This window comes from Schistocerca serialis, chromosome 5 (assembly GCF_023864345.2).
Source record: "Schistocerca serialis cubense isolate TAMUIC-IGC-003099 chromosome 5, iqSchSeri2.2, whole genome shotgun sequence".
Lineage (NCBI taxonomy): Eukaryota > Metazoa > Arthropoda > Insecta > Orthoptera > Acrididae > Schistocerca > Schistocerca serialis.
The window spans coordinates 429,493,827-429,505,890 of NC_064642.1; the positions used below are offsets into that span (position 1 = coordinate 429,493,827).

At 40.9% G+C, this 12,064-nt stretch overlaps 1 protein-coding gene across 1 annotated transcript in view; it reads right to left on the bottom strand.

Moving 5' to 3' along the window:
* Positions 1-12,064, bottom strand: part of LOC126482312 (PHD finger protein rhinoceros) — a 246,149-nt gene that overhangs the window by 90,412 nt on the left and 143,673 nt on the right. The window contains exon 14 of the mRNA XM_050106352.1: positions 6,742-6,828. Coding sequence (XP_049962309.1) covers positions 6,742-6,828 — 87 coding nt within the window. The remainder of the gene's footprint in view (positions 1-6,741; positions 6,829-12,064) is intronic.

The following is a 12,064-nucleotide window of genomic DNA, read 5'->3' on the forward strand; positions in this document are numbered from 1 at the left end:
TCCGCCAACCATTTTCCCTCTCTTACACACCTATATACAATGGCAGGGGAAGGGGAGTGGGGTGAAACAACCTCAAGGACTGTGTTCAGTGACACCTGGATATAACACGTGCATACTGAGGGGTTGTAGTGTCAGTGATTTATTTGACACGGGCATTGGCAATCAGATAGCGGCCAGGGGGCCACTGTGTGCATCCTATGTTCTGTAGTAACCATGCTGAGTTCAGAGATAAACACTGTTTGCAACACTTTTGGATACAGTCATGCCTCACCCACACGTACGTACTCCTCCTGAACAGCTTCAGCCATCTGAACAGGGTCACATTGTGCATCTGTGGGAAGCTACATAGACACATTGATGGATTGCTGCACATGTTGGGCACAATGCACAGGTGCTGTGCCACTGCTTGCAACAGTGATTTGTGGAAAATTCCCTGTAGATCAGGTTCTGTATATCGGTGTAATACATAAGCACATGAAAACTGACGCATTGTGTGAGCAGTGGTGACGGACCAAACATCATCCGAGGATGAAATCCAGGCACATGTTGCACTTGCTGTGTCATGAGGGACAATTGGGAATTTTCCGCTTCCTGCAGGATTAAGAAAACTTGTACCTCTGGCCAGGCTGCCACTGACACGACAACATCTCAAAACATGTCTGACCTGAAGTTGTGAAAGAGTTGGACTAGAGGACGGAATGATGCTCTGTTGTCTTCAATGATTCCAGAGTGCATTCACCAATGACACAGTCTCATTGCAGGCTTGGTGTGTGTGTGTGTGTGTGTGTGTGTGTGTGTGTGTGTGTGTGTGTGTGTGTGTCAGGGGGAGGGGGGGCATCAGTTAGAACTCATGGTTACATTTGGTGTTTCCACAAGATAAAGTAACCAGTGCCCAGTACATTGCATACGTTGTTATCCCAATGCTGCTGCATTTCTTCAACAGGAAAATGATGTCTTTTTTCCGCAGGACAATCCACATCCACATACAGCTGCTGTGATAGAACAGGCTCTTTGTGCAACACAACAACTGCCCTCGCCAGCAAGATCGCCAGATCTCTCACCAACTGAACACATATGGGACACGATGAAGTGGGAACTTAACTTGTTGTCCAAGGCCTGCAAGAACCACTACCGAATTGCAACAAAAGGTGCAAGATGCTTGGGACAATCCATTACAGAAACCCATTCAGTACCTTTATGATTGTTTGCATGCAAGAATACATGCCCCTTTTGCTGCCAGAGGGAGGGGGTACATTGTGTACTGTTGCGAGTATTTGGGCATCCTTTTCTGTGAAGTCTGTTTAGTTTGGCCTGAATTTTTTTTAATCATATACTCCTACAACGATGAAAATCCTGTCACACCACTTGTCAGTAGACTGGCCTTATCCCTGAGGGTGTTGCCTTTTTTTTCCAGCAGTGTATTTGGGCAAACTATGCACTACCCTTCAATCAACTGCGTGGGAATGATTGAATTTCCTTATTTTTGTTTCTTGTATCTACCAATGCCACTTTAGGGAATACTGACACAACTGATGCCCGCACGCAAAGTTCAGTCAGTTCTCGTGATTTATTCTTACAATGCATCAAATAACATAAAAGTATATGACCAACATTATAAGTTTCTAATCCTCTTTCCTAATAAGCTAATCCACAAGCAGTCTGTATGACTTATTTTTTACGAATGTCTCAGCAAGCAATTGCTTGTGGTCATCGCAAAAAGTTACATAGACCTCAATGCATGTGCACTACTCCTGATTTTTTTAAAATAAATTTTTGCTTATGCAGCTGTCCTGGTAAAAAATAAGTGCTGAATGGTGAACAGTCAACAATTGGTAGTTTCATCTACATTACAAGATTTGTTACAGGTGTTACTAAGCTTTTGTAAGTTTAAATTATTATTATTATTATTGTTGTTGTTGTTGTTGTTGTAACAATCGCAACTCAAGCTGACTGCTGTGGTCATGAGCATTGGCTCCATTAGTGTCATCCAGAGATGAAGTTGTGGCGTGAGCTGAGTGACTATGTGGTGACAAATGAATGGCATCAACTGCCATGTTTGTGTCTGCTGCTTGGAGTGCTGTGTTAATGTTTATTACTAACTCCTTGGAGTTGTAACTCATTTACTTTATGTATATTCTGTTATCTGATTGCTGTATAATGAGAAGTTGTTTTTAGCAACTGATTCTTCCCTTCTGTTACTTAGTGTTAGTAAAACTGTTCAAGACTATTCTTAGGGTGTGACTGAGCAGTTATTAAGTATGGTTAGCACTACATGATCAAATATTCCAGTGAACTGTGACCCCAACGTGATCAGCACTGAGAAGACTGGTCCCCAGTACTACTGATTACAGGATGAAACAGCCTGCAGTATTACTGTTCATTTGCCTTCCAATGTTTTGGTCGCATAACCCAGTTCTCTGGTTTGCCCAGGTCGACACCTGCTTTTGCCGTGCTGGAATTACAATTTATGCGACTAAATTTTTCATTGGTAGTGAATCAGCTCGATCGACGCTATGCTTCCAATGTTCAGGATACAATCATGACTCCACTAGCAGAGAACGCCCACAAAAGATTACAGACCGGGCTCATTCATAGTCACAGCGTCGCAGGAGGGTCATTCGAAGCGCAGGGTAAAAACTACACCAGGCCCTGTGAACTACTCAAATGCAAACGACGGTTGGTTGTATGCGCCACCAACTGCCCAACTATGTCCCTGCACCTATTCGTTACTGACAGGGTAGCAGACCAGAAGTATTTAATAGACACATGATCCAGTCTTAGTATCCTGCCCAGAGGGTCACTGCACTGTTGCATACCGCCCATTGAGTTTAGCTCGTCTGCCACCAATAATTCAGCAATTGCAACGTATGGCATTTAGCATGAAGAGTTGAATTTGGGACTCCACTGTTCAATTCACATGGGATTTAACGGTAGTGGGTGTGGCTGAAGCAATTATATGTGCTGATTTCCTAGCTCACTACCAGCTCCTGAAGGATGTAGCCCATCTTGTGGGCAATACTACTGGACTTAGGGCCACTGGGTATCATCGCGGTGCCACAAAGTATGAAATCAAGGTCATACGGGTTGCGAACGAGAAGTACTGCCCACTGCTGCATGAGTTTCCAACCTTAACGACACCTCCAGGTGCACCACAACAAGTTTTTCTTGGTAAGACCCACCACATAAAAACCACAGAAGTTTGTCATGGTCGTCCACACTGTGTTTAGTACCCAAAAAGTGAGGAGCTTGGCATATGTGTGGTGATTACAGAAGGCTCCACTCATGAATCGTGCCTAATCGCTATCCAGTGTCACTACTAAGAGATTATAGCTATGTGCTGCATGGATCCATTATATTCAGTGTTATAGACTGCACGAAACTGTATACCCAGATTCCCATGGCAACAGTGGATGTTCCGAATACTGCGATTATTCACCATTTAGATCGTATGAGAGCAAGTTTATGACCTTTGGCGTACCTAATGCTGCACAAACCTGCCACGGTTCAACGACTTTGTCTTGCTGTGAGTGGACCTTCTGTTTTGCCTGTTTGGATTATGTGTTAGTGTATTCATCGTCCAAGGACCAACATCGCCAGCATCCAAAAGAAGTTTTAGAGTGTTTAAAAGAATACTGCATGCTATTGAACATGGCAAAATGTGTGTTTGGACAACCTGAAGTTGAATTCACAGAACATCGAATACCTTGAGAAGGCTCATTACCACTCACTGAGAAGGCTGAATCCATATTACAGCTACCTAAGCCACCTACAATAAAGGAGCTATGTAGATACTTAGGAATGCTTAACTTTACCATTAGTATTTACCATGCACTGCAGAACAATATACGCCACCGAATGAAGCACTAGCTGGTCCAATGGTTAACAGCAGTTCTCTGGTGCAGTGGGCCATGGAGATGTATGTGGGTTTTGAAGTGACTAAAAAAAAATCCTAGCACAAGTATTACTGCTGGTGCACCCTAAGCTTGATGCTACACTGGCAGTAGTGGTGGACGCCAGTCAAGTTAGCCATTGGCGCAGCCCTCCAGTGATGGATGGACAACGCGTGGCAGCCACTGGCTTATTTTCTGTGCAAACTGTCACCTTCCCAGCAAAGATTGAACACACGTGATTAGGAACTTTCAGCCATATATCAAGCAATCAAATACTTCTGGCCAGAGATCGAGGCAAGGGAGTTCATAATATACACTGACGACAAGCCCTTAACATACCCTTTTGAGAAAAACAGCAAAACTTGTTCCCTGCAGCAGCTCAGGCACCTGGAATTCATTAGCCAGTTCATTACAGATATTCACTGCGTACTGGGCATCACTAATGTGGTTCTGGACTGTCTAGAGTTACCAGTATGTCACAACCTGAGAACACGATGGTACTTGACAAGGTGCAACAAGAAGATCCCAAGTTGAACATCAAATTGCATGATAACATTTCGGCACTTGATGTGCCTGGCAAGAACATGAAACTGTGTTGTGAGGTGTCACATGGCAGTGTGTGCCCTTTCGTCACCGTTGCATTTTGCAGACCAGTGTTTGATGTCTTACATAATCTTTGTTATCCTGGAGTCCAGTCAACATTCAAGCTAGCATCTCAGCAGTTTGTGTGGTCAGGAATAGAAAAACTACCGTGAGTGGAAGAGAGCTTGCCAGCATCACAAAATCACTCACCACATCATTCCCTGTTCAAAGAATCTCCAGATTTTTCTTTATGCTTCACCCACATTTATCTTGATTTGGTGGGACAACTTTCTCTGTCGGACGGCCAACATTAAATATTCACAATGATTGATAGATATATGTGATGACCTGAGGCAGTACCTCCAGGCATCATCCACAGAGAAACACTAGCCACTGCTTTCCCAACGATGTGGCTAGCGAGGTTTGGCTGTCCACTCCATATTGCTACTGACAGGGGCCAACAGTTCGAGTCAAACTTGTTGACGCAGTTGGTGAAGTTCTGTGGCTATATCCATCCAAAGATGACCAGTTATCATCCGGCCAGCAATGGCATGGTGAAACGTTGGCATCGGATGCTGAAGGCTGCGCTAATGTGGAATGTCTTGGACACGTGCACTGCCCATAGTCCTGCTGGGTCTATGAGCCATGTGTACAAACCAGAATTAGAGGCCTAAGCAGCAGAATTGGTTTATGCCAAGAGTTTGTGTTCGCCAGGGGAGTTAACTGATATCAGCCTACTGTCCGAAATAGATGACGAACTGGAGAGTTCCACACACACACACACACACACACACACACACACACACACAAATGATGGTCATGATTATGAACGGAAAACAGACCATCGTGTCTCATAGTAGTGTGAAGCCCGTTTACATTTTCAAAGAGGCATCACCCACCTTGTGGTCAATAGCTGCACACATGGCAGATACGAGACCCCATTTTCCAATCCTGGCACCACAACATGTCAACACAGAACCTACATGCACCACCTGTTCCGGACGACATGCCCACTTCCCAGCTCCCAGCCTGGTTCAGAGAATAAGTTCCATGCTATGCTTTGCTTTCATCAAGGGGGCTTGTGCAGCGACTGCTGCACATGTCGACTACTATGGCTAGGGTCACATGTATTAGCTTCATTCAGGCTCCCCAGTGATGCAGTTGTGGTGCAACTTGAGTGACTATGTGGTGACAAATGAATGGCATCAACCGCCAAGTTTGTGTCTGGTGCTTGGAGCACTGTGTTAATGTTTATTACTTACTGCTTGGACTTGTAATTTATTTATTTTATGCTTATTCTGTTCTCTGCTTGCTGTATATTGACAAGCCACCTATGACAACTGATTCTTTCCCTTCTGTAATTTCGTGTTAATAAAAGTACTCAAGCCTATTCTCACCATGTGACTGTGTACTTAGTAAGTGCTGGTAGCACTACACAATCAAATCTTCCTGTCATTATTATTATTATATTTCTTGGAACACTTAATCCTGTCACAATATCTATGTTTTTGTGTTGATAGAACTGAAGCCTTCTCTGTTTTAACAGCACTGACTTAAATATAACGACCAAATTTGGCTTTATATTACATTGCACAATACAGTAAACAAAAAACAGTAAATTGTTGATTGTGTACAGTATAGTGATTTCTTCAAAACTTGGAAGGCCATACCATGACACCATAAAACCTCTGTATGTTGCTCATTTCAGAGTGCCCTGTGTGTAGTTAACATCCTACAGAGTGCTATATGCCTTCTCATAAAACAGAAAATGTATGTCAGACAATTGTCACCTATTCTGGGTGTCTATTTATTGTCTGCTGTGATAACTGTTTGTGAAGCCACATATCAAACAGGCATAGGAAGGGGAAAGCAATGTAATTAGTTGTAAAACATAAAAAATCTTTAGTCAACATTTAAAAATCAGATCTAGTTTATATGAGGGAGGTGTGTCGTGAAGCATGGGCGTACTATCAACAGTTTGTAGAAGAATCGAATAATCCATTCTAAAGGATAAAGATCCAATAGAGTGTAAGTGCACTAAACACCAAGTCTTTGCTGTGATCACTCAGTAAGAACCAAAATGACACAGTTCGACTAGTAGTGTAACAAGTAACACAGATTTTAAACATTAATGTGCTTCATTTATAGAAATTTAAGTACCAAACCTGTTTCAAAGTTTGCTAATAAGCTAACATCCTTCCCATCCGTATAACGGTTTGTTCGCTCTTCACACAGGCACACACGATTATGTTTTGCAGATCTGGCATACCTATGGCGTTGCCTGTCGTCATCTTCAGTACTGGAGGCACCACTCGCCCGCCGAGATGCTGACACCTTCGCTTCTGTTTCACTGCCACTGAAAATAAATAAATAAATAAATTAAATTAAATCAAAAAGTGTAATATTTGTCATTCTAATACGGAAACACTATTATTTTATCCACTTGTTTTTAAGTGCAACATTTATCAATTTTAAATAATACAAGAGGTGGAAATCTCAAGATGGACACTATAAATAAACTCCGGGGAAATGAACCATTCACTTGCAGTTGGCTCACAGATGGCACTGGCGAGGGTAGAAGATTTCTAAGTGTGTGTGTGTGTGTGTGTGTGTGTGTGTGTGTGTGTGTTGGGGGGGGGGGGGGGGGGGCAGGGAGGGGGTGGAATGAGCACACATTACAGTGAAAGGAGTGAAAGCTCAAAAGATAGTGTGATTTTCAGACCTTTTAATGGTGCTGACACAGGCACTCATCTGTTGTGAGTTGTTGCATGTCCTCAGATATCCTTCTTATTTTAGTTTCAAATAGAATTTGCTGAGAAGTGCAAAGTTAATAACACACAATTTTTTAGTGGAAGAGCTTGCTCTCATCAACTACATTTGAAGAACTGTTATAAATATGATGTATATTCCCATGCCTGAATATTCATTTGATACAAAATACTTGCTGATTGCTAATTAAATAAAGCAAAGGGCAATTAGTTATGAGTCAATGACAGATGGAAAGTACAATGGGAAAGTTAAAGCGGTGTAGTAAAGATAATGTTAAATCTAATACATGAGAGCTGCTAAAAGTAAAAGTACGTACCTCAAAAGCAAAGATCACACTGAAACGGGCAAGAGTATGAAAATTTGCAGTGTGTATGTCATACATGTTTAATATAAAGAAAAGAATTTAATTCTAGTAGGGTAACAACAGTATGAGATGGAGAAGGACACAATGGATTCAGAGGACACAGAATAGCAGAAATGGTAGACTTATTGTCACTAGTCCTCATTGTCTTTACTTGTCTGGTTACACCGTTCACCTCTTCCTATTTGTGTAAACTTTTCATTGTCGAATCTCTAACTATACACAACATCCTAGACCAACACTGCTTTATACATTCTAAACTTAAGCTGTCCACATACTGCGTCCTTATGCTACTCTTTCCAATGCCAATTTAATTATTTCTGGATTAGTTGATAAATGCTCTTGTAATCTATCATTTCTCTTGGGGATGATTACCATGGACTTCTTTCCCCATTTCCTTTTTCCCACTGCCTTGGCCTACTTAATTTATGACATCCTTCTGCTGTAGCACCAATGTGCCCATTTTATCTAACTACTCTCTTCCTCCCTACCGGTTGCATTGCGCCTATCTCTTTGTGGTGACCCCCTTGCTTCAGCTATGTTGTGAAATCTTTTTTCCTGAATAGCAGAATTCTGTCACTCCTCTCAATGTGTCTTTATCAGTTTTATTTTTAATTCAAAATTCTTACACATTTTTAAGCACTCCTTTATGGTAAGAAGGAATATGTCAAATGTGACATAAGAACAGTTGTCTGTTGCCACAGCATTTTATTCCAGTACTTAAAATTTTGACTTCATTATCTTTGCTTATTACAGCTAAGGTAGATTACTTCTTGTGCTGGGTAATTTGTCCCAATTCTTAATAGAATTTTGAATGTTGTATGTCATGCTGTTCCAAATTTGCCCCATCAGGTACATCACACTTGAGCACCTGCAACTCACCTGCCAAGCAGACACAGATAAGCTGCCGACTAGGCAGCCCTGTTTTGTTACATGCACATCTTTTAATTATCCAGTACATCTGAGATGTGGCAATACTTTATCCATAATGCTCCATTGTCATTCCAGGCATAGATGGTCACTTTGTGCAGTTGGGATATAACTTGGACTTCATAGTGAAGGTAGCAGTACTGACGACTTTTGGAAGAAGCCACTACTGCCAAGTGTGAAATCCGTGCAGTTACCCAGTTTTTAAATGCAAAAGGGGTTCTGCCTATTGACGTTCATCACAAATTATGTGAAGTTTAAGGCAAAAAGTGTATGCCCATTCAACATGTCCACAAATCGTGTAGGGAGCTCACTCCTGATCACACGGACATTAACAATGAAAACTGGAGCAGAAGAGTGTCCGTTTCAGACAAGATCATTGAGAGTTTGAGCAACTACTGCTCGAAGATTGAAAAATCACTATATGTGAACTGACTCTTTGGGTTCCTGAGATTTCTGCTAGCTCATGTGAGAAAAATTTGACTGAAAACTTGGTGTATCACAAGGTGTGCAAGTGGTGGGTCTCGCGAATGCTTACACAACACCACAAGCAACAACATGTCAACTGTGCCCACCAGTTTCTTCAACAGTGTGAAAATGAGAGGGAGGAACTGTTGGAATCAATTGTTAAGGGTGACGAAACATGGGTATTTCATTTCACGCCCAAAACAAAACATCAATCACATGAACGGTGCCACTCTTGTTTACCTATCCCTGAAGAGTGATGGCAACTGTTTTTTGTGACAGTAAAGGAATATTGGTGATCAACTTTACCCTCCTGGCATGGCATGACCCCCCACTCTCCCCATTACCCACCTTCCACAGTGTGTGTTCCTATTATTTGCATATCTCAACAAAACAAAAAGGACATGGACTGTCTTTTATAATAACCAAAATGATTCACATTCAATTGGTGTGTTCAAAATATAAGGGATGCTAAAATTAATCTGAATTCCTAATGTAAATAAATTAACTTCGACGCACAAGTCGTTGAAGTGGCGGCAAATCGAAAGACGTGCACCCAGTGAACGGTCTACCCGATGGGAGGCCCTAGTCACTCGACCTTTTTTTTTTAAAAATAAATTAACTAACAACATTAAAAAAATACAAACTGCTTACGTACTTACCAATAACTGCAGTGTGCATAAAGTGGGTCATACTTGCTTAGAGGGGTACCCCTTAATAAAGAGACAAGATTTGCTATGGAAATGCGGTAGATGCCATTCACTCAACATGTGAAACACAAACATTGAAGAAAGAAGAATTATGCCAAATGATAAATGCCACTTAGTTCACAGTCACTTTCCTCCTTGAAACTGTTGTTATCTGTGTTCTGCTCTGTGTAAGAGTCACTGGAATTTCCCGATGACGTAATTATATTTTTGATATTACTTTCTACACTCACTTCACTTTTCCACGATTCTTCAACAACCATTCTGTGTGGTGTACATCACTACTGCACTGCTCTGGCTCTATTTGCACTACTGTTTCTTCTACAGTTTTTGAATTTCTACCACAGTGAAACTTTTGTTATTAGTTGTCACTTAATGTTTGTCTGCACCCAAATCATTTCGATGGCACTGACGTGGTAAGGTGGGAGCCTAAGAAACACGTGACCGTATTCTTTAGCTGTCTCAACAACAACATATTGTTGAAACTGTGGCTTATTTCATTTCACTAGTTCATGAGCCTACCATGCATAGATCTTCCTGAACTTACACAATGTGGTGTTTCAGCATTCAACAATGTCTACTTTTGTTGCTGCCATCAATGGAACTTTATGTTTGGAAACTGAATAGAATTGGGTATGACCCACCACAATGAGAGACAGCTCATTTAAGTTTTCCAATTGTTTACTTTTGAACAACATCAGAAAATTACTGTGATCCACTTCATTGTAATCGCTTGGTTCCCTCAAATTGTAAACTGAGAGACAGGCCTGCACTAAACCAAATTATGCTCCAGCTTGCAAAACAGCAATTCTTGCACCCTTTCCCCATGGGAACAGCACTACATCTACATATACTATAATCGGTCCAGTCTTTTTTGATGTAATGACCGGCATTTATCTATGTTTCATTGAACCACTCAATGTCTTCAAACAGCATTTTAATAAAGACTTTTAAATGTCGACAACAACATGGAACACTAACATCTCTCCACTACAATTTTGCATCCATAAATTTTTTTCTAGCCGAAACCGAAGGTTCGGACAAGGATTAACAAAGAAATCTTGCTGACAGTAAATAATTCTGCTTCACAAAGAGGCACACACAGTTTTATACATGTTTTCTCTCTTGTAGCATATGTGTATGTGGCAACACACATCATCTTACTGGAATGAGTCCAAGTGTGTTACTCAGTCTGTCCTCCTTGTGTCCATGTCCACAGTTTAGATGGACATGTCCTTCCTGTTCTGCTCAGTATTTTTCTTTGCAAACTTTCATGACAGTGTTTTTATAAATCATCAAACAGTCCGCACTTCTTTTGACTACCTTTATTAGAGGCAACAGTGTTGCACTGCTGCGTCTCTTCTCTTACACCGAGCAACCAAAATTATGTGGCTGAGCATGCAAAAAGTGAGGAGACTGCTGAACATTCTGTTTTGCAACCACACTTTCTTGCGCACTTCTGCTGCAAGTTTCCGATATCCTGCAGTGCAAAATATGCTCGTCGCACAGAGAAATAAAGGCACATAACAAAGCAGATCACAACTGTTAAGTTAGTGGGCGAATGGGTTGTCTGTAACTATCTATAGCAGCTGTAGTAGAGAATTTTGAGATGGTTAATGGAACAGAAGACATGACCAAACATGTCCTCTGACTGGCTGTTACCATGGAAGCAGTACTGTAGACAGCTTGATGTCAATCACTTTGTTATTCTGATCCAGGTGTAATATCATATACATGTACAAGTTTTCCAATTTACACAGAAGTGTGGCTGACATAATGTCTACTTATATGTAAGGGCCATTATTTTGTTGTGAATAACTTTTTACAATGGTGACAAGGATACAAGAAAAACTGCAAAAAGAATCAATTTTAACAACTCAACACCGAAGACCAGGCCAAATACTGGAGAAGCTAGTAACCAGACACCAAATATTTCATTACTTGTGGATAAAATAAGAGTCATAAAGATTTTGTTACAGAAAAGTGATCTGAAATACAGAGAAGTTGCTAGATTTCTCTTGGAGCTTGTGTATCCATCATAAGAAAAAAGAAAGAACTGAAATTTACAACAGGTGTAATTTCAAAGTGGAGGTAGTGTAATTTTCTGTGGGTTTACTTTACAGAATCATAATAATGTAGGGACATTATTATGATTCTAAAATGGAAGTATATTGAAAACTTCATAAAGTAAGCATGAAATCAGTGAGTACCAAAATTTCAACAATATACCTTATCAATATTAGATTATTTTGGTGGAACCATGGTCCTCATTAGAAAAATAAAACATGTCCCACAGCTCTAAATGTTATCAAAACAATGTAGATAGGTTAATGACAAATTAATGACAGTCAAAGGTAGGAAAT